The 23,714-nt window shown below is 43.0% G+C and overlaps 1 protein-coding gene across 1 annotated transcript in view; it reads left to right on the forward strand.

The window, feature by feature from the left end:
- Positions 1 to 23,714, forward strand: part of atp13a1 (ATPase 13A1) — a 102,492-nt gene that overhangs the window by 1,439 nt on the left and 77,339 nt on the right. Inside the window, exons 2-4 of the mRNA XM_059639921.1 lie at positions 7,230 to 7,319; positions 9,087 to 9,274; positions 11,837 to 11,909. Coding sequence (XP_059495904.1) covers positions 7,230 to 7,319; positions 9,087 to 9,274; positions 11,837 to 11,909 — 351 coding nt within the window. The remainder of the gene's footprint in view (positions 1 to 7,229; positions 7,320 to 9,086; positions 9,275 to 11,836; positions 11,910 to 23,714) is intronic.

The following is a 23,714-nucleotide window of genomic DNA, read 5'->3' on the forward strand; positions in this document are numbered from 1 at the left end:
GATGAACACAGCAGGCCCAGCAGCATCTTAGGAGCACAATAACTGACGTTTTGGGCCTCGACCCTTCATCAGAAAAAGCTTTTTCTGATGAACGGTCTAGGCCCAAAACGTCAGCTTTTGTGGTCCTAAGATGCTGCTGTGTTCACCCAGCTCCACATGTTGTTATCGTGGATAGGATCAGGATCACGATTGGGACTGGAATTAGAGTAGTAGAGGTGTACTGTATAAACAGGCCATTTGGCTTAATTTGCCCACGCTGCCCAGTTTTCTCAATTTAAACTCATCCCATTTGCCTGTGTTTGGTCTATATCCCTTCATGTCTGTCCTATCCATGTAACAGTGTAAATGTTTCTTAAATGCTGAGATTGTACGTGCTTGCGTCACTACTTCTGATAGCCCATTCCAAACACTCAGCACGCTTTGTGTGAATGAGTTGCCTATCTGGAGTCTTCTGTATCTCTCCTCTCTCACCTTAAACTTCTATCCTCTCATTTTAAACTTCCCTACCATGGGGAAAAGCTGTCTGTTAAATACCTTATCTACGCCTCTGATGATTTTATATACCTCTATAAGGCCATTCCTCAGTTCGCTACTCTCCAGGGGGAAAAAAAAGTCTCGACCTATCCAACCTCTCTTTATAACTCAAGCCTTTCAGCTCAAGTAGCTTCCTATTAAAGCTTCTCTACACTCTTTCTAGTTTAATGATATCCTTTCTATAGTAACCAGAACTGCATGCAGTACTCCAACTATAGTCTCACTAATGTCTTGTACAGCTACAGCATGATGTCTCATCTCCTATACTCAGTGCTCTGATGAAGGCTAGCATGCCGACAGCCGCCTTCACTGCTCTGTCTACCTGTAACTCAATTTTCAAGGAGCTGAGAACCTGTACCCCTAGGTTTCTTTGTTCTATAACACTCACCAGCGCCCTAGTATTGACTGTGTAATTCCTGCCTGGTTTGCCTTACCTAAATGCAACACATTGTATTTATGTAAATTAAACTTCATCTGCCATTCCCTGCTGGCTCAGTTGATCATGATCTCACTGCATTCCCAGATAACCTCCTTTATTGTTCATGATACCACTATTTGAGATCAACCCAACCCTAATATAGAGTGCTGGAGTAGCCTGTCTGGTATGAGAGTGGGATTTTGTATGTGACTCAGGTGTACCGAGACCATGTAAATAGGCAGTCCAGGCAGTTCCTGGTATTACAGTTCAGAATACAACAGTTGTGTGTACTCAGGTGCAGGGACACTCAATATTAATGCTCAATATTGGTGGACTCTAACAGATGTTTTTGTGTACAGTGTTGGTGTACCAGGTATCAAGGTATTAAAATGTTATTTCTGCTCATTCATGATAGTGACTGTTGTAGAAAAAAGTGTTAGAAACCATTGCATGGAGAATATCTTACCTGTTGCGCCTGTTCATTAACTCAAGGTCTTTTCTTTACAATGGATTTTGTGCAATTTCATTCCAATTGCTTGATCTTTTGCATCAGACAACAAAAGTCTTTCACCTGAATGCCATTGGTTTTATTAAGGAATAGTCTGAGTTCAGTGTTACGTATTCAACCAATTTATCATTTCACTTTACAAAGTGACTGCAGGAGTCATCCAGGACACACAGTATATATTGATTTTTAGATGTAGAGAATGTGCTTTGCAAGAAGCACGATGTAAATATCCAGATGTCATGGAAAGAAATGTAGCAGCAGGATTGGCAAACGTGTTATGGTGCTGAAACAGGTCATTTGGCCCTTTTGTGCGTTATATTCTGTACTGGCTTCTTAAATGAGCATTATTCCCTAGTGCTAATTTTCTGCTTTTACCCCACACTCTTAGATGTTACTTTTATCCAAAGCATCATCCAATACACTTTTGAATGCCTTCGTTGAACCTGCATCCACCACACTTCCAGGCAGTACATTCCATACTGTAACTGCTCACTGGGGAAAACAAAGTTTTTGCTCACTTCACCCTTACCTCTTTTGCAGATCACGTTAAATCTATGTCCTCTTCTTCCTGCTTTTCCTTTTACGATGGGGGTCATTTTCTCCCTAACTACTCTATCTAGACTGTTCAGTTTTGAAAACCTCTATCACATCTCCTGTTAGCTGCCTTTTTTCCAAGGAGAACTGTCCCAACTTCTTCAATCTGACCTCAATACTGAAGTTCCCCAAACCTGTAGCCAATCTTATAAACTGCATTTGAACCGTCAAATGTATTCATACCCTTCCTATAATATGATGTATACAAGTCCAACATCATCTCTTTTTTCTCTTGTACTTTATGCCCTTATTAATAAAGCTGAGGCTATTGTATACTTTATTTACTGTTGACTTGTCCCACTACTTTCAGTAATCTTCACATATACACTCATATTCTACTGCTCCTCCACCTCCCCCAAAATTGCACTTCCTATTTTATGTCTCTCAATGCCTTTCCTACCAAAGTGCATCAGCTTACACGTGCCTGCATTAAAACTCATCTGCCACCTATCTGCCTTCTCCACCAACTTGTGCCCTTCTGGAATGTCATAGAGTCCTCCACGCAGCTTACAATTCATCCAGGTTTTGTGTCATCTGCATATAGATCATTTCCTGGATGGAAAATAGTAAGGTTTGGGGTAAGTGCTTGTGCTTCATTGAAGAAGATTGGAAGTGACCTGTGATTTGTCCACTTCAGTGATTATGGTGGACAACTGGTTTAGCCATTCACTGCCAGATTCCTTTGGACCAGATAAAACATTATCAGGTTTAGCGCTCGTCTGTGAAAATAATTATTCCAGGATTATGCTAGAATACAAAGCCGTCTTAAATCTCTCTTCCCCTGTCTTTTCCATCTTAGCCTCAAATAAGTTTGGGGAGCTTTTAGATTCTTTGTTGCTAAGTTTGAGAACACTAATGTTTAGCTGCCTTTGCCATTTTTCTCCCCAATTCACTCTGTCAAATTTCCTGTGGGGCCTCCTACAATGCCCATCCTGAATTTGCATCTTTTACTAGTTTCTCTCCTATTCCCTTTGTGCCTTGTCTGACTTCGTCATGTCCATGAGACCCAGTTTCTGCACTCACGATCCTGTTTCTATTAACCATTGCCCACTTTTCTTTCCTGGGTCCCCTTTTTAGCTGATGATGTCAGTACTGTTCTCTCTTCATGTGCTGTTTTGCTATTCTTAAAAGCAGGTGTCATCACCCACTCCGTTAAAATCATTATTTATGTGCTATATTTTTGTATTCAGTTCTTTTTCACTCACTAATTCATTTTGCGAGGCAGATACATGATAGCAATACTTTGTGTATTTGTGTTGCTATATGGTGTATTTGGGCATGCACTGAAGCAGAATTAGACGAAGAATGTATCAATGATTTATCAACCCTCAATTAAATGTAAAGTCACCACATGCATAAAAAGCTTTGACTTACTGGATACCTCAGTACTTAAATTGGTGTAGGAATAACAAAAGCCTTTATTCAAAATAGCTGATACAAACCTTAAGCATGGTGAGATCACAGCTGATGGTTTTTTATTAAATAAGCACAAGTCAGACCATTTTAACTAGGCAATTACAGCTCCATTCATTGCACCTTAATATTAGATTTCCATTTAACATTTGACACACTTCATTGTAGTAGCACTGAAGACATTTTTACTTGAGTATAGTAACTCATAAAGATTTTTAAATCTATTTCATGGGCTTCACTGGCCAGCATTTATTGTCCATCCCTGATTGCCTGGGTAACAGTTAACTAGCGGGTCATTGCTGAGAATCTGGAGTCACGTGTAGGCCAGATCAGGTAAGGATAGGAGATTTCCTTCACTAAAGGGTTTTAGTGAGCCTGATAGGTTTTTACAGCAATTGGTGATAGTTGTCGTGATAACCATTAGACTAGTTTTTTAAAATCATTTTTGATTCAATTTAAATTTCACCATCTGCAGTGCTGCAATTAGAACCCATGTCCTCAGATCGTGGGCCTGGTGTTGTGGATTTCTAATCCAGCAACATCGCTTCTGCACCACATGCCTTAAAGTAGAGATTTCATGTTTACCAGCAAGCAGTTCATCACCACAATGATTTCATATTTCCCTGGATCCCATTAGCTGGGTATTCCTTGATTGACAGGTGCTCTTGCAGCAGGTTCTTGCTGCAAACCCCATCCCTGTTGCAGCTTCCTCTTCCCAATGCCTTTTCTCTTTTTCCCTCCTTGATCTCCTTGGAGGCTTCTTCTGTTCCTTATTTCTCCTTTAGCCATTTTCATTCCTCTCTTCGAGCAAGCAAAAGCTGCGTCACTTTAACCTGGTAAAAGGCCAATATCCCAACCGGATCAAAGAAGGTTCCAGCTCCCCTTGTGACTCCCTCAATGCCAGCACCTACTTGCCAAACTGCTTGCTTATCAATTTGTGATCTGGTTCTCTCCCACATTTGTTGTTGATAGGCATATAGCAGCAAGCTCTGGTCAGGTTCTGTCTATTCTACTTACTGGATTGGGAAGATCTTTTCCCTAATTGTTTGCCCCAGTGGTTGGCTTTTCGTGGATGGTTTTGGGACATCGCAGGTTGAATTTGTGCACTGCTCCCATGTAATTTCTGTGCTGTCATCCAGCCTTTGAAACTTACACTTTACAATGTCTGCAATTCTTTGTATATTGCTATATTCCAACTTTTGTGACCATTTTTCCCAGACACCCACATTTGAATCCCTCCCTGTAGGCTTCTGTCTTTGCACCTGCCACTGAAGGGAAACAGATCATATACATACTATAAATAGCACACTGACAAAGATAAACATCGGAAGTAGGAGCAGGGTTAGGCCATTCAACTCTTCTTGGCTGCTTCACTATTCATTATGATCATGGTTGGTCATTCAACTGAGGACCCTGTTCCTGCTTTCTCCCTATACCCTTTGATCTCTTCAGTCGTAGGAGCTGAAGCTGTCTGTCTGCTTGAAAACATTTGTTGTTTTGGTCTCAGTTGCTTTCTGTGGCAAAGAATTCCACAGGCCACCACTCTCTGGGTGAAGAAACTTCTCCTCATCTTGGTCCTTCCTGGTTTACCCCATATCCTTAGACTGTGACTGGCTGGTTTGGATTGCCCCCCACCCCCACCCCAATGATGGGAATGTTCTTCCTGCATTTACCCCCTAATCCTGTCAGAATTTTATAAATTTCTATGAGATTGCCCTTCATTCTTCTAAACACTGCTAGTCCAATATTTGGAGATAACACAGTGTGGAGCTGGAGGATCATAGCAGGCCAGGCAGCATCAGAGGAGAAGGAAAGTTGACATTCTGGGTTGGGATCCTTCTTCAGAAAAATGAAGAAGGATCCCAACGCGAGACATCAACTTTTCTGCTGCTGTGATGCTGTCTGACCTGCTGTGTTCCTCCAACTCCACATTGTGTTATCCTTTACTCCAGCATTGGCAATTCTTACTATCTCTTGTCCAGTGTTTAGGCTAGTTGAGTGAAAATTTCCTTCAACTGACTAATAGGGTGACTGGAATTAATGGTCTTTGTTATCAAAAGCTTAGCTCTTTGGTAGTGACTCCATGTTTCTGTTATCATCAGGATGAACCATACCACTAGTGCCCTTGATGTTCTATTTTATTCTAAGAATGACCACTGAAATAGGATAAAATATAAAGTGCTGGAGAAACTGTGCAGGTATGGCAGCATTTGTGGAGAGAAAACCAGTGTTAACTGGATCATAAAAAGTTAGCAGTGAATTTCAGTGAGGAAGGCAAACGGAATGCTGTCCCTTATTTCAAAGGGAATGGTGTACAAATGTAGGGAGATTTTGTTAAAACTATATAAGGCACTGGTCAGACCACAGCTGGAATATTGTGAACAGTTTTGGGCCCTTTATCTGAGGGAAGATATAATGGCATTGGAAGCAGAGAACCTTCACTAGGTGTGGCAGAACTGTCTTATGGGGAAAGGTTAAGTAGATTGGACTTGTCATTTGAATAGAATGGGGCAACCTTATTGAAACATACAAGGCACTTAAGAGACTTGACAAGGCAGATATGGAAAGGTTATTTCCCTCTGTGAGGGAGTCTGACACCAGAGGACATAATCTCAAAATAGGGGGTTCCAAATTTGAGCCAGCGATAAGGAGGAGTTTCTTCTCTGAGGGCAGTGACTTCGTGGAATTCTTTACTTTTGCACGCTTAACAACAATAGGACTTTGTTCATTGTTGCACCCTTTTATGAGTTTTATCATCTTCCATCTGTGGCATGAAAATCAATTTATTGTTAATGCCTCTGCTCAATGGATGGACACTGTACCAAGATGTCTACTTACCAAAACTGAATGTGAACTGGATGCCAGGCTGGCTGGGAGCATCTCTAGATCTTTGCGAAGTTAATGCTGTAACATATAGCAGCCCTGTTGCACAGGGATTATCTGCATCTTAAAATGCTCCTCGGGTCCTTTGGTATGTGCAGTGATCACTATACACACTACAGGGATTGTGTATCCCAAGTGCTGGTGATTGAGGTGTGATTTTGTTTGGAATCAGTTTCTGTGTAGTGTATACAGTGCATTAGCTCTGCTGCTGATTGGACTTTGGAAAGGGAAGGATACTTTCTGACTCCTACTTCTCCTTATTCAAATTTATCTTTACATTGAGACTGTGAATTATCGACATTGAATCCAGTGCAACTGTTGCGATCGCTGCATGATCACTGTCCTGTTGCCCTTGCGGTTTCGGAATGGCTGGTATTTGGACAAGAATGGAATTGAGCCTGGTGCTGTGATGGCAAGATGGTGAAGTGAAATTAGTTTAAGTTGTTTTTAGAAGGTAACATTTTGAGAATATAGTGTATGGCTAAGTTGAAACATGATGTGTGGTGCATGTAGCATGCTTAGGAGGAACAAGCCCAAAAACACCCCCAAAGGTCAGTGCCAGTGGGTTGTCTGTGCTTCATATCTGGGTCTTTTGACGAGTCATTGATAGAAATAGGTAGTGAATAATTAAAGACTCCCTTTATCTCAGAAATTCCTGATTGTATGAACTAATAAGAACTGGGGGTGTTGTGGTTCATATCACAAAGAGACCTTTTTTAGGTCACTGTTTAAATGATGTTTGCAAATCTGAACGCTTGAAATTTCTGGGGGATTTGTGGTGTTTCCCAAAAATTGTCTGAACTTGCTGAAAGGTATGAAATGTACAGGAAAACTCGAATTTGTCTGGACTGTAATCTGTTTTGTTTTCATGTCCTGCAGGAGTCCAACCCCTTCAAAGCAACCTGGGCCAAGGTTGTTCCTACGCCGAACAATGGCTCCCCTGAGCTCGTGGCACTCCTACATGACCAGGTACGCAGTAAATGCTCGCCAGCGGGAGCTCTTCAATCACACACAAGGCTGAAGCTGTTCTGTTTCCAGGAAAATCAACATAATCTAAATTACAAAAGCAGAATACTGCTGATGCTGGAAATCTGGAGTAAAACCGGAAAACGCTCAGCAGGTTAGGTGGCATCTGAGGAGAAGAAGTTGAAATTTCAGTATGTCAGATTTAGGAGATGAATGGTGTTTAAGCAGATGAAGACTGGGTGGAAAAGGGTTGGGGGAGTGGAAGGACTAGAGGAGGTAGGAGGTTGGCGAAGGAGTGATTTAAACGACAGAAGTTGGTGATGCTGAGACAATTCTTACTATCTTTTGTCCAGTGTTTAAGCTAGTTGAGTGAAAATTTCCTTCAGTTGACTAATAGGGTGACTGAAGTTAATGGTCTTTGTTATCAAAAGCTCAGCTGTCTGGTAGTGACTCCATGTTTCTGTTGTCATCAGGATGAAACATACCACTAGTGCCCTTGATGTTCTATTTGTTCCTAAGAATGATGTGTGCAAGTGTCTACAAAGAAGTGTTTAGATGTGCACTTGCAATGCCAAGGCCTGCAGGCTTATATGGGCCAAGTGCTGGAAAATAGGATTAGTGAAGCTAAATTGTTGTTTATGACTGGCGTGGATGCATGGGACAAAGGTACTGTTTCTGTGCATTGATGTTTGATGCTAAAATTGCCAAAAATCTTGACACTAATAACCAGTTAAAATGCAGACTATGACGGATGCTAGAAATTTGAAATAAAAATGGAAGACTGTGACAATGCTCATCAGGTCAGGCAGTATCCTTGGAGAAAGAAACATAGTTAACATTTCAGATCATGACATTTTATCCAAACTCTCCTCAGAAACTGCCAGATCTGCAGAGCATTTGCAGCATTTTTGGTTTTCATTTCATTTAAAGTGAAACCTTTGTTTTAACAGTGTGGCTGAGATTTTTTAATGCAGGTGAGGCACTATAGTTGTCTATGCTTCTTGCAAGTGGTTTTAATGCAGTTTAAAGTTACCTAAGTTAATATTTTGATCATCGATCATTAGATTTACAAAAAAATTGTAAATTACTAGTGCAATATTGTTATTCAGTGGTAGAACTATACCCCTCATACAACCATAAAGGTCAGCAGTTAATGAACCAGGCAGTCAGAGTCCAATTGTTTGATCAAATTTTGTGCATTGACAAGCAATTTGACCTCCAGACAGAATGTTGAAGCGAATAAAGGATGACGTTTGAGTGTAGAGCTTATACTGAACTTACAATGCACCTCAATCTTGATTGAAATAATGTTCTATCACATTTGTTGCACTTCATAAAGATATTCGTTCAATACGAAGAAAACAGAGATCTACACAAAATTTAAGTGTGCAAACACTGAGGAAGATTTAGAGAAACATTAGGTTTGCGGTCAGGAAAGCAGGTATTATTGGACATTGTCGCTGTTATATAGGTAAAATTAATTCAGAAAATTCAGTGTGAGAAAGTTTAAATTCATGAGAAGTAAATTTAAGGTTTGTGTTTAAAATTATTAAATTAAGCAACCTACCAAGTAGAGCTGTTGAACTGAAGGACATTAGCGAATTCACAATATAATGATGTATTGGATTGGGAGATCAGATGTTAATTATGTTCCTGTTGGTGATTTAAAGTCACTTCACAATAAACTGAATAGACCCTTCTGCCACAACTCTGAATCGCAATGTTCTTGTACTGGTGCTTTAAAGCAGATTTATCTCTCTCTCTGTGCAGGATGAGCACCAGCAGAAAACCATCTCTTTTGAGTTTCAGAAGATTAAATACTGGTTTGATGAAAATGAGAAACAGTTCCGTCCTGTGGCTTTCCCAGTGAATTTACAACTCCAGTTCTACCAGGGTGCCAAAGGCTTCCAGGATGAGAAGGAGCTAGCAACTGCAGAAAGGAAATATAGTTCAAACAAGTATGTGCTGCAAGTTGGGTATTCGTTGTGAGGAAGGATGATGCCATTCTTCTTGTCAATCAACTGTTTCTTTACTTTTCTTCACTTCTGTAAAAACAAAATCTATTATTTTGATAGCTTACACGTAATATTCTTCAGTTTACTTTCTATACCAATACTCCTTTGCTCAGTATATTGAACAATAGTGCTGAAAGGGAATACTGCAGGCAATCAGTTGACCAGAGCCTCTCAGCACCAGGGAGCCGGGTTTGATTCCAGCCTCGGGTAACTGTCTGTGCGGAGTTTGCACATTCTCCCTGTGTCTGCGTGGGTTTCCTCTGGGTGCTCTGGTTTCCTCCCGCAGTCCAAAGATATGAAGGCTAGGTGGATCGGACATGCTAAATTGCCCGTAGTGTTCAGGAGTGTGTGGGTTATAGGGGGCTGGGTCTGGCTGGGATGCTCCAAGGGGCGTTGTGGACTTGTTGGGCTGAAGGCCCTGTTTCCACACTGTAGGGAATCTAACCTAATCAAAGAGATATTGATGGTCTTCATTAAAGTGTAGAATCCATCGGAAAAACTATCTTTTTGATACTGAGTCAAATAAAAATATTGTCATGGTGCAGAAAGAATGCTCTTAAAATGTAGGCTGTAAATGCCACAGAAGGAAGCTATTTATCCAGTTGGACCTGTGTCAGCTGTTTTAAAAATACTGTCCAATTAGCTCCATTTCCCCAAGCTTTCCCTCAAAGACCTTCAGATTTCTCCCTTTCAGGTACGTTTCCAATTCTCTTTCAAAAGTCATCATTAATTTTCCATCCACCTCAAAACTGTGTCTGTATTACAGAGGAGGAGGAGCTGGATGTCTTAATCTACATAAAGGTGGATTGATTCCCAGGACTGGATTGGGTGTCCACTAGAAATTTGCAGGAAGCTAGCAATAGCCATGTGTGAGGTGCCGTAAGAATGGAGGTTGGCTAATGTGGTGCCACTATTTGAGAAAGTTGGTAAGGAAGAAGCAGGCAACTATAGACTAGTGACAAAAACAAAGTTACTGAAAAGCTCAGCAGGTCTTGCAGCATCTGTGAAGAAAAAAAGTCAGAGTTAACATTTTGGGTCTGGTGACCCTTCCTCAGAACAGATTTACAGCATCTGCAATTCTTTCAGTTTTTATTTAGTATAAACCAGTGAGCCTGACAACAGTGGTCAGCAATTTGTTGGAGGGGATTCAGAGGGACAGGATTTACATATATTTGGAAAGGCAAGAACTGATTAGGGGTTGTCAACATGGCTTTGCACATGGGGAATTGCATCACTAACTTGATTGAGTTTATTTTTGAGATGAGGATTGACTAAGGCAGAGCGGTGGACTTTAGTAAAATGTTCGACAAGGTTCCGCTTGGTAGACTGGTTAACAAGTTTAGATCATGTGGAATAGTCATTTGGTTGTGAAGTTAGCTCGCAGGTAGGGGACAGAGGATGGTGGTGAAGGATTGCTTTTTGGACTGGAGGCCTGTGACCAGTGGTGTGCCGCAGGCATTGGTGCTGGGTCCATTGCTTTTTGTCATTTACATAAATGACTTTGATATGAATATAGGAAATATGGTTAGATTTTTGATTAGATTAGGTTAGATTACCTACAGATGGCCCAACAAGTCCGCACCGCCCCTTGAAGCATCCCCCACACCCCTGAACACTATGGGCAAGTTAGCATGGCCAATCCACCTAAACTGCACATCTTTGGACTGTAGAAGGAAACCGGAGCACCCGGAAGACACCCACACGGACACAGGGAGAATGTGCAAACTCCACACAGACAGTCGCCCGAGGCTGGAATCGAACCTGGGTCCCTGGTGCTGTGAGGCTGCAGTGCTAACTACCGAGCCACCGTGCCGCCCTTAATATGGTTATTAAATTTAGAGATGACACCAAAATTGAAGGTGTCATGAACAGCAAAGAAGGTTACCTCAGAGTATAACAGGACCTTGATTTGATGGGCCAGCGGGCCAAGGAATTGTAGAAGGAAGTTAATCTAGATAAACGTGAGGTGCTACGTTTTGGAAAGGCAAATCAGGGCTGCACATCTCTACTATTGTATGACTCTAGAATCCTTTTCAGGTAGTGCATTCCAGATCAACACAACTGTTTTCATTGTCAAAAGACTTCTCCTCATCTCCTTACCTCTAATTTTAGCAAAGGGCTTTTTGCACTGCCAGATTATATGCATCTTTGAGAAATCCGGTAAGTGGCACATGGTGGGTTTTGTCAGATTCACAATGATTCCCTCAATATTTTGTTTTACTGTGTCTGTCCCAGCCGGACCAACTTTGTCTAATCTTGAGTTTCAGAGCAGCTAATTGCCGTTGGGTTAGTTCCCCTGTCAGCCTGATCAACTTTCAGATTGCTAAAAGGGCTAGAAGAGAACATGTAATAAAGAATTATTTTAAAAATCACCTAAGTAAGCCATTGTTCCTGCAAAACCGATGACTGGTAATGTGCATTCACAGTGTTTAAAATTATTCAGTGTATCCTCACGGATACAGTGTGTTTTTCTATCTCTAATAGGAGCATTTATTTATTTGTCAGGGCTGAAATGGTGGTTCCTGAATTCATGCAACTCTTCAAGGAGAGAGCTACTGCCCCTTTCTTTGTCTTCCAGGTAAGTGCCTGATCCTCTTTCTAATGTCCCAGAACATATTAGGTACACTTGGGAGAGCAAAATACTGCAGATGCTGAAAATCTGAATCCGAAAAACTTAGATTAAATCAGCTGACAGAGCATCTGCGGAGAGAGCAACAAAGCTAACGATTCAGGTTTATCACTTTTCTTTGGAACAAGTACAATTAATTACTTTGAAATGTAAGGTATATTATGTTGGGACAATTACATTGCAACTATTTTGCAACCAGCAACATCGCATAGGCAGTAATGAGAGAAATCGTTAGTCAATCTGTTGATGGTGATTTTGGTTGAGGTGGAAAGTGAGTTTCCACTTATTTATTTACAGGTTTCACTTTGTGACTGTTGGCTACTTATCTAATGCACCACGAAAATCAGTTTTGGAGGACAGGTGGAAAAGGAATAGGTTTTGTTTAGAATCCCCATCAGGAAATTCTAGGTGAGGGAGTTGTAGTTTTATCTGTGTAGAAACTGCAAGGCTGTGGACCTTCGAAAACCATGCAGAGATTTTGCAACTTCGTCTAATTTTGTGTGTTTCAAAGTTGCCCTGGCTGGGTCAGACACAGGAAGACAGAATATTTAGAGAAATATTATGATTCTAGCAAAACTATGCAGCCTTTGAAAGATAATAGGTAAAATAACTTCTAAACGTTTGAGCAGCCAACAGAGCAAACTGGAGGAACAGTATCTCATCTTTAGACTAGGCATTTTACAGCCTTCTGGATTTAAGATTGAGTTCAACACTTTTAAATTGTGAACCAACTTCCATTTCTTCCCTTCTTTTAGCTTTACTTGTTGCATTCTCTATTATCATGTCCTCTCTACCCTCCCTCCACCCCAGAGGGACTGTTGGCGCTTTCAGATCTGGCACTAAGACACACCATTGTTCTGTCATTCTCTCATCCTGTTTCACTCAATCTGAACTATCAACATCTTTTCTCCACTTGCACTCTACACGCCAGCACCCCACACCACCCTCCCCCAACTGTAGCATAAATGCTGCCCCTTCCACACTTCCCTTCAGCTTTGAGGAAGAGTCATCCAGACTTGAAACATTAGCTTGCTCTCTCTTCATAGATGCCGTCTGACCCATTGTGATCACCAGCATTTGTTGAATTCAGTACAGATTCCAGCAATTGCAGTAATTTGCCTCTTAAAAATCTTGAGATGGCATTGAATAGCCTTGACATAATTGTATTTTTGTGGTTATAGAAATAGGGAGTTATATTTTCTACTTTTTCATTACAACAATGATTTGAAATGTTACAAGAGTTATCTGGGTGAATTCCTTAAGTAGGGTATCATTCTTAAAACTCTTCTTCAAGGATCGTTGCATTTAGTGATTTAGTCAGTTAGGTAATGGCCAAACCTCTCAAAAAAATCAGGAAACAGAGATTCGGCATAAAAGCAAATTCTTTAAACAAAAGACCATGAATTTAGTAGATTAGGATGTTCCTAGTTCTCATCTTGCTGTTAACTTGTCATATCACCATATTAATTCCCTAAGGGCTCAATTTGGGATATCTGTGTGTGTGTAATGCAGTAATAGAGATGAGAGATGTTCAGTTCTTCACCTCTGCATTGGCTGTTTGGCAGAGCTGTCACTTGAATTTTTCTCTTGTAATGTTTATTCATTTCTCTTTTGAATACTTGAGTTGGCTTCCATTACCCTTTCAAACAGTCCATTCCAGTCACACTACAAATGAAAGGCTTTTTTATATCAATTCCGAATCTTTTGCCAGTCACCTTAGATTTGTGGTCTTCTGGTTACCAGCGCATCTGTGCATGGCAACAGTTTTTCTTTACTTAATTTGAACACCGTCACACCTCCCCTTGATTTGCTCTACTCCAAGGAGTTGCTCCAGATAACTAAAGTCATTCATAAGTACAGCTTATAGTTTAAGCAGCTCCATCTATTTTAGTCCGATTCAGTGTTACTGTTTCCTCCTCCTTTATTCCTACATTGGCAGCATCTTCATCTCTATTGAAAATAGCATAAAATATTTTATTTAGTGCCTTAGCTGTGTCCTTGGTCTCCAGAAATTCTCCTTTCTGATATCAATTGGTTCCTTCTGACTAGAAATAATGGGAACTGCAGATGCTGGAGAATCCGAGATAACAAAGTGTGGAGCTGGATGAAGACAGCAGGCCAAGCAGCATCTTAAAAGAGCACAAAAGCTGAGTTTTGGGCCTAGACCCCTTTATCAGAAAAGGGGGATGGGGAGAGGATTCTGAAATAAATATGGAGAGAGGGGGAGGCGGACCGAAGATGGATAGAGGAGAAGATAGGTGGAGAGGAGAGCAGAGCTTAGGTGGGGAAGTAAGGAAGGGATAGGTCAGTCCGGGGAGGACGGACAAGTCAAGGAGTTGGGATGAGGTTAGCAGATGGGAAATGGAGGTGCGGCTTGAGGTGGGAGGAGGGGATAGGTGAGAGGAAGAACAGGTTAGGGAGGCGGGGATGAGCTGGGCTGGTTTTGGGATGCAGTGGGGGAAGGGGAGATTTTGAAGCTGGTGAAATCCACATTGATACCATTGGGCTGCAGGGTTCCCGAGCGGAATATGAGTTGCTGTTCCTGCCGCCTACGGGTGGCATCATTATGGCACTGCAGGAGGCCCAGGATGGACATGTCATCTAAGGAATGGGAGGGGGAGTTATAATGGCGACTGGGAGGTGCAGTTGTTTATTGCAAACCAAGCGTAGGTGTTCTGCAGAGTGGTCCCTAAGCCTCCGCTTGGTTTCCCCAATGTAGAGGAAGCCAAAACGGGTACAGTGGATACAGTATACCACTTTGGCAGATGTGCAGGTGAACATCTGCTTATCACCATTTCCCGCAACTCATCACTCACACGCTGCCCCCGCAATAACTGCCAAAAGAGAATCTCCCTAGTCCTCACATACCACCCCACCAACCTCTGGATACAATGCATCATCCTCCAACACTTCCGCCATCTACAATCCGACCCCACTACTAAAGACATATTTCCATCCCCACCCTTGTCTGCCTTCTGGAGAGACCTCTCTCTCCGCAACTCCCTTGTCCGCTCCACACTCCTCTCCAACCCCACCACACCTGGCACTTTCCCCCGCAACCGCAGGAAGTGCTACACTTGCCTGCACGCCACCTCCCTCACGCCCACCCTCAGCCCCAAGATGACTTTCCACATCAAACAGATGTTCACCTGCACATCTGCCAATGTGGTATACTGCATCTGTTATACCCGTTGTGGCTACCTCTACATTGGGGAAACCAAGTGGAGGCTTGGGGACTGCTTTGCAGAACACCTACCCTCGGTTCGCAAAAAACAACTGCACCTCCCAGTCGCAAACCATTTCAACTCCCCCTCCCATTCCTTAGGCGACATGCCCACCTGGGCCGCCTCCAGTGCCATACTGATGCCACCTGTAGGTTGCAGGAACAGCAACTCATATTCCGCTTGGGAGCCCTGCAGCCCAATGGTATCAATGTGGTTTCACCAGCTTCAAAATCTCCCCCCCCCCCCCCCCCCCCCCCCACTGCATCCCAAAACCAGCCCAGCTCGTCCCTGCCTCCCTAACCTGCTCTTGCTCTCACCTATCCCCTCCTCCCACCTCAAGCCACACCTCCATTTCCTACCTACTAACCTCATCCCACTCCCCTGACTTGCCCGTCCTCCCTGGACTGACTTATCCCCTCCCTACCTCCCCTCCTGTACTCTTCTATCTACCTACCTTCTCCTCTATCCATCTTCGGTCCGCCTCCTCCTCTCTCCCTATTTATTCCAGTTCCCTCCCCCCATCCCCCTCTCTGATGAAGGGTCTAGGCCTGAAACGTCAGCTTTTGTGCTCCTGAGATGCTGCTTGGCCTGCTGTGTACATCCAGCTCCACACTGTGTTATCTTGGTTCCTTTTGACTGTTCTACCGTTTGCGCCCATTTTTAAAAAAATTTTGGGAACTGTGTCAATCCCTTTAAGCCCCGTGGCAAATCACTGATTCATCTCCCTATGGAACTCGATGAATGTGATTTTCCTTGGGAACAGGAAATGGCTTGTCCAGTGCAGACTCCTCACCCAAGTCCTTTAGAAAGCAGACTCTTGTGCTGCCAGCAGTTTTCAGGCGGGAGCAGGCTTGGCTGCGGTGGTGAAGACAGGATGACCCATGAGAATTTGCTGGTCAGATCAATTCCAGAAAGCCAACTGAGCAAAGTAAAGGGGGGATAAAAGAGTGATGATTAAGTTGCTTCAGCCAGAAAGTGGAGGGATGTTGAAATAATGTAACAGCAAAAAAATGCAAATAAATATTCTGTAGTTCTTGGGGGAACTAATGTAAGAATTTCAGTCTAACAGCCACACCTATGGTACTGATGGGTACGTCTAATGAGCATGCAGCTTTGTCTTCAAATATTGAACATATTTAAGACATTAGGTTCTAATACTTCAGGAAATTGCATTGCTGTACCTCCCTATGGGAATATGCCACTCTTAATGCAAAGGAATGTGTATTAACAGAATTGTTACAAATGCAGTACTTGACCTTCTGCATTATTTGTATGAACATAATTCAAGAGGGATTTCAATATATTTCCTTTTGGATGTGACTAAATGTATCTTTATATCAACACCAACCCTTCAAATTGTTTAATAAAGCTGGCATTTAAACTGAAAAAAGTAAAGCAGAACCTTAGGCAGCAGCTGGTACAATGGTAATGCCCCTACCTCTGGGTCAGAAGATGCAGTTTCAAGTCCTACCTATTCCAGAAGTGTGTCAAACATGTTTGAAAGGGTTGATTTTTTAAAAAAATACATAAATCAGGTCCCTAGGAGATTTGTGGCACAGTGGTAGTGTCGCTACCTCTGGGCCAGGATATCTGGGTTCAAGTCACACCTGCTTCAGAAGTTTGCAATCCCATCTCTGAACAGGTTGATTGCAAAATATCCATAAAGCAGACCCTTCTCCCATAATGGGTTTTGCATGTACGCTTCTAATTGCACAATGATTTAAGGGTTAAAAGCAAAAAAAAAAGTCATGTGGATTTGGTGGGAAAGCTGTTTGGTTGTGTCAGAACACTTCCCAATATACTAACAAGGAAGGGAGAAAAACAGACCCATATGCACTTTTGATCCCTTAAGGGAGAAGTTGGCATTGTGGGGGATATATTGCTCAATTTTAATTTGATTCCTTCCCAGTCTCCCCACCTCTCCCTCCCATTTAATGGTTTACATTGCCCTTGATGGGTTTGCAAATATCTAATTGGTTATGTAGGTGATTTACTGGTGGTGGTTAATAGCTAAAAACAGGTCATGGTGACTTGGAGATGGGGTTGTCTGTAAGAGCACTTCTGGATGTTTTTAAATAAAAAGCAGCCACATGTTTGTGCCTGGGGTGCCCTTGGTGAGGCAGCACACATTGTCCACCAATATTCTTGATGCCTTTTAGAGAGAAGTAGCTTTATCTCCCCATCCATCTCCATCTTGATTTAATCCCTTCCCACTGTCCCTACTTCTCCCTCACTTTTTCAGTGGTTTGCATGTAACTATCTGGCTACAGGGTGATGTGCTGATGGCAGTTAATTGTTAAAAATCAAAAAAAAGCCCTGGTGATTGGGGAAATGCCATTTGTTTATATGTAGTGGCACTTTCAGATACAGAGAAAAGGAGAAAAAAGCAGAATAAGACGGGATTTCATGGTGTGGTGGCAGTGTCTTTACAGCTGAGTCAGGTGCCCCAGGTTCAAGTCCCACCTACCCCAGAGTTGTGTAATAATATCTCTGAACAGGTTGATTAGAAAATAGGCTTTTTAAAAAAAAATGTAGATCCAGTTCCTCCTCCAACCCCACTTTGATTTCACCCTTCCCCTCCTTCACTTTTGCTGTCTTGCATTGTCCGTAATGGGCGTTGCATATAAATTTCCAATTCACTACATCGATGATTTACAGGTGGCAGTTTAGGCTGTCATTTAAGCTAGTATCTCTGTGTGGTGTCCAAAAGCAAAAGATTATTATTTCTGAATTATTATAGAAACCCTTTTACATCAGATGCTTATTTATCCTCCTTCTCCTTCTCCTTCTTCTCTCTCTCTCTCTCTCTCTCTCTCTCTCTCTCTCCCTTAATAACTTCTCTCCTTTTGAAATTCTTTACTGTACTATTAACTTTATATATGTCATACACCTTTTCTTTCAATTCTGGCTTGATGCCCCTTACCTTTCCCTCCCGATGCCTATTCTGTACCAAATAATCTCCACTTTGAAGTCACTTTGATTACAGTTTCAATTTCAGTTCAATTCTGTTTTGCATGGCATTTTTTGCTTCCAATCCTCTTGGGCCAGCCTTGTTTCAGCTTGCTGAGGTTAGCCCTCCCCCAGTTAGTTCTTTGTGTAATACCAGTTGTTCTGATCTACTCGTTACTATATGAAACTGAAAGAACTGTGAATGCTGTAAATCAGGAACAAAAACAAAGTTGCTGGAAAAGCTCAGCAGGTCTGGCAGCATCTGTGAAAGAGAAAACAGAGTTAACATTTCGGGTCTGGTAACTTTTCCTCAGAACTGATGGTGACTGGAAAACGTCAGTTTATATGCAGGAAATAGAGAGGTGGCTGGGGTAGGGAGTAAACGATAGGATAGACCCCAAAGAAAGAGAGAGACAATTGGACAGACAAAGGAGTTGCTAACGAAGAGGTTCGGAGGGTGAATAGCTGTTAATGGTGACTGTTAGTGATTACAACAGGAGGTGTCTAATGACAGGCTATGTGGTAACAAGGCCTAGCGTGTGGGGTGGGGTGCTCGGACATGGGAGAGTTTAGGCCCTAAAATTATTGAACTCAGTATTGAGTCTGGAAGGTTGTAGGGTCCCCAAGTGGAAAATGAGGTGTTGTTCCTCCAGTGTGTGTTGGGCTTCACTGGAACACTGTAGCAAGCCAGAGACAGAGATGTTGGCCAGGGAGTAAGGTGGTGCATTGAAGTGGCAGGTGACAGGCAGTTCAGGGTCTTTTTTGCTAGCAGAACATAGATGTTCTGCAAAGCAGTCGCCAAGTCTACGCTTCGTTTCCCCAGTGTAAAAGCAGCGAATGCAGTAAACTAGATTCTGGGAAGTGCAGGTGAAGTGTTGCTTCACCTGGAAGGTATGTTTGGGCCCTTGGATACTGGGAAGGGAGGAGGTAAATGGGCAGGTGTTACACCTTTGCCGGTTACATTGGAAGGTTCCACAGGGCTGTGGGGAGCTGTTGGGGCTAAAGGAAGTGTGGACCAGGGTGTCCCGAGGGGACGATCCCTGCTGAAGGTGGACAAGGGATGGGAGAGGAATATGTGTCTGGTGGTGTCGTCTTGTTGGAGGTGGTGGAAATGTAGTCTGATGAGGATCCATTCCATCCCATCCCATTCTCTCAGTTCTTCTGTCTCCGTCGCATATGTTCAGATGAGGTCAACTCTGACAAGACAGCCTGCTGAAATGTCCAGGTTCTTCCTCAGCTGAGGATTCCCCAGCTCCGTTGTCGACAGGGCCCTTAACCAGGTCTGACCCATCTCCCGCACTTCTGCAATCACCCCTTCTCTTCCCTCCCACAACAGCTTATCCTTACCTACCATCCCACCAGCATCCATATCCAGAAGATCATCAAATGCCATTTCCACCACCTCCGGCAAGATGCCACCACCAGACACATATTCCCCTCCCCTTCCTTGTCCACCTTCAGCAGGGACTGTTCCCTCCAGGACACCCTGGTCCACACTTGCTTCGCCCCCAACGCCTCCACACAGCCCTACAGATCCTTCCCCTGTAACTGACAAAGGTGTAACACCTGCCCATTTACCTCCTCCCTTTCCAGTATACAAGGGTTCAAAACATACCTTCGAGGTGAAGCAACACTTCACCTGCACTTCCCAGAATCTAGTCTGCATTTGCTGCTCACAACGTGATCTCCTCTACATTGGGGAAATGGAGTGTAGACTTGGTGACCGCTTTGCAGAACATCTATGTTCTGCTAGCAAAAAGACCCTGAACTACCTGTCACTGGCACTTAAAGGACCACCCTTCCCCCTGGCCAACATCTCTCTCTCTGGCTTGCTGCAGTGTTCCAGTGAAGACCAACACAAGCTGGAGGAGCAACACCTCATTTTCCGCTTGGGGACCCTACAGCCCTCCGGACTCAATATTGAGTTCAATAATTTTAGGGCCTAAACTCTCCCATGTCCCAGCCCCCAACCCACACACCAAGCTTTGTTACCACATAACCTATTACACACCCTCTGTTGTTAGTCACTAACAGTCCCCATTAACAACTACTCACCCTCCGAACCCCTCTATTAGCAACTCCTTTGTCTGTCCAATTGTCTTTCTCTCTGTTTGGGCTCTATCCTATTGTTTACTCCCTACCCCACCCACCTTCCTATTTTCTGTATATAAACTGGCATTTTCCCTGCCGCCATCATTTCTGAGGGAGGGTCACTGGACCCGAAACATTAACTCTGTTTTCACCTTCAGAGATGCTGCCAGACCTGCTGAGCTTTTCCAGCAACTTTGTTTTTGTTGACTCTTTACTGTAGTTGTCTTTGTCCTCTGTGCACCTTGTTTTTCCTCTCAAATGTTTCAACTTAGTTCCCAATCCCCTGCCAAATTTATTTATAATATTGATTGTAATTGTATGTGATGGCATTAATTCCACCTCCAAGTTGTATCTCGCTGACAGATGACTGTTGAAATAGGGGATAATTTAGATGCAGTTAGCTTTTCTTGATAGAAATGATAAATGTGCATCACTTGTCACTGATTTACCAATAGTTATTAGTGTAAATCAGTCAGACAGCATTTAGTTATAACGTGTGTTAACTATAAGTGAAAGAAACTGGGTATTTGAAGTGCGCAGACAGTACTGACATTCTGTCTGGGGGAATACATGTATGAAAGAGAAATGTCCCAGTTGAAGCCATCTACAGCAAAAGATATATCCTCAGCCCTGAGTGAAAGCTGGATGCAGATAAAAGGGTTTTATATCAGGAGGTGCTTCTCTCCCTACAAAAAGTCACTTCAATCTGTGCAATTGATTCCAGATCTGACAGTACCTGCCCCTCTGAACTAAGTTGGAGTCCATCACACTGAGCAGAAAGCCAAAAGAGAGATGGCCTGTCCAAGTTCTTGGGAGGAATCCAATAATCCTCCCCAGTGCTGGCAGTAGTTTCTCTCTTGTTCAGATAAATCAGAATGTTGTTTGTGAAATAAGTATGTATACACCATTTTGATAATTGTGCCTTAAAGGCACATAAAGCCCGATTTCTACTCAACCATTTGCCTGTAATTGCATTTGTGCTTCAGGTAAAAGAATTAAGAAAGTTCTCAATTAAAATAAATATTAAGCCAAGTGGATGTGAGATTGCTCGCTGAGCTGGAAGGTTCGTTTTCAGACGTTGCGTCACCATTCTAGGTAACATCATCAGTGAGCCTCCGGTGAAGCGCTGGTGTTATGTCCCGCTTTCTATTTATCTGTTTAGGTTTTCTTGGGTTGGTGATGTCATTTCCTGTTCTTTTTCTCAGGGGATGGTAGATTGGCTCCAAATCAACATGTTTGTTGATGGAGTTCCGGTTGGAATGCCATGCTTCTAGGAATTCTCGTGCATGTCTCTGTTTGGCTTGTCCTAGGATGGATGTGTTGTCTCAATCAAAGTGGTGTCCTTCCTCATCTGTATGTAAGGATACTAGTGATAGTGGGTCATGTCGTTTTGTGGCTAGTTGATGTTCATGTATCCTGGTGGCTAGCTTTCTGCCTGTTTGTCCAATGTAGTGTTTGCCACAGTTCTTGCAAGGTATTTTGTAAATGACATTCATTTTGCTTGTTGTCTGTATAGGGTCTTTTAAGTTCATTAGCTGCTGCTTTAGTGTGTTGGTGGGTTTGTGGGCTACCATGATGCCAAGAGGTCTGAGTAGTCTGGCAGTCATTTCTGAAATTTCTTTGTAGGGGAGAGTGGTTATGGTTTCTGGGCACGGTTTGTCTGTTTGTTTGGGTTTATTAAGCCTAGTGCAGGAAAGTGGGACTAGTGTAGATAGTAGTAGGTTTTTGGTGGTACAAACTTAATGGGCCAAAGGACCTATTCTCCTTTATTCATTCACGGGATGAGGGAATCACTGTCTAGGCAGCATTTGTTGCCCATCCCTAATTGCCCAGTGGGCAGTTCAGAGTCAACCACATTGCTGTGGGCCTGGAGTGGCATGTAGGCCCGATTCGGTAAGGATGGCAGTTTCCTTCCCTAAAAGACATTAGTGAGCCAGATGGGTTTTTCCTGACAATGGACAATTGCGTCAATATTCACCGTAGAGAAGGGCTTGGTGAATAATGAGTCTGGGGAAGGATGTGTAGATAGTTTGGGTAGTGTTGAGATCAAAAGGGAGGAGATGTTGGGGGTCTTGAAAAACGCTAAGGTAGACCAGCCCCCACGGCCTGATCAGAAATACCCCAGAATACTGAGAGAGGCAAGAGCGGAAATTGCTGGGGCCTTGAGGGAAATCTTTAGCTACAGGGGTTGTCCCAAAGGATTGGCAAATAGCCAATTTTGTTTCTTTGTTTAGAAAGAGTGGCAGGGATAATCCACCTAATTATAGGCTGGTGAGCCTTACGTCAGTGCTAGGGAAATTATTGGAGAGGATTCTTTGAGACTGGATTTACTCCCACCTGGGAATCCATGGGCATAGTAGCGAGAGGCAACATGGTTTTGTGAAAGGGAGGTTGCGTCTCACTAACTTGGTTGAGTTTTTTGAGGAAGTGACAAAGATGATCAATGAGGTTAAGGCAGTGGATGTTGTCTCCATGGACTTCAGTAAGGCCTTTGACAAGGTCCCTCATGACAGGCTGATACAGAAGGTAAAGTCGCACAGGGTCAGAAGTGAGCTTGTAAGATGGATAAAAAGCTGGTTCAGTCATAGAAGACAGAGGGTAGCAGTGGAAGGATTCATTTCTGAATGGAGGGCTGTGACGAGTTGCATTCATCAGAGAACAGTGTTGGGACCTTTGCTTTAATGTAACTGGTCTGATTAGTAAGTTTGCTGATGACACAAAGGTTGTTGGAATTGCGGGTAGTGATGAGGACTGTCAAAGGATACAGCAGGATATAGATCGGTTGGTGTCTTGGGCGGAGAGATGGCAGATGGAGTTTAATCCGGAGAAATGTGAGGTGATGTGCTTTGGAAAGTCTATTCCAGTTGGAAAATATACAGTAAATGGCAGAACCCTGAAGAGTACTGATGGGCAGAGGGATCTGGGTGTACAGGCACACAGGTCACTGAAAGTGGCAACATGGGTGGAGAAGCTTGTCAACAAGGCATATGACATACTTGTCTTCGTCGGCTGGGGCGTTGAATTTAAAAATTAGCAGATAATGCTACAGCTTTATGGAACTTTAGTTAGGCCGCATTTGTAATAATGTGTTCAGTCCTGGTCATAACACTACCAGAAGGTAGTGGTGGCTTTGGAGAAGGTACAGAAAAGATTTACCAGGATGTTGCCTGGTATGGTGGGTATTAGCGATGAGGAGAGATTGGAGAAATTTGTGTCATTCTCGCTGGGGCGACCTGATAGAGGCCTACAAGATTATGAAGAGTCTGGACAAAGTGGACAGTCAGAAGCTTTTTCCCAGGGGCTACGGGACAAGGTGCGAGGGACAAGATGTACGAGGCAAGTTTTTTTACGCAGAGGGTGGTGGGTGCCTGGAACTCTCTGCCTGGGCAGGTAGTGGAAGCAGATACTATAGTGACTTTTAAAGGGTGTCTTGACAATATTATGAATAAGATGGGAAAAGAAGGATGCAGTCCTCGGAAGATTTGGGGGG

The sequence above is a fragment of the Stegostoma tigrinum genome, chromosome 35, assembly GCF_030684315.1.
Source record: "Stegostoma tigrinum isolate sSteTig4 chromosome 35, sSteTig4.hap1, whole genome shotgun sequence".
NCBI lineage: Eukaryota > Metazoa > Chordata > Chondrichthyes > Orectolobiformes > Stegostomatidae > Stegostoma > Stegostoma tigrinum.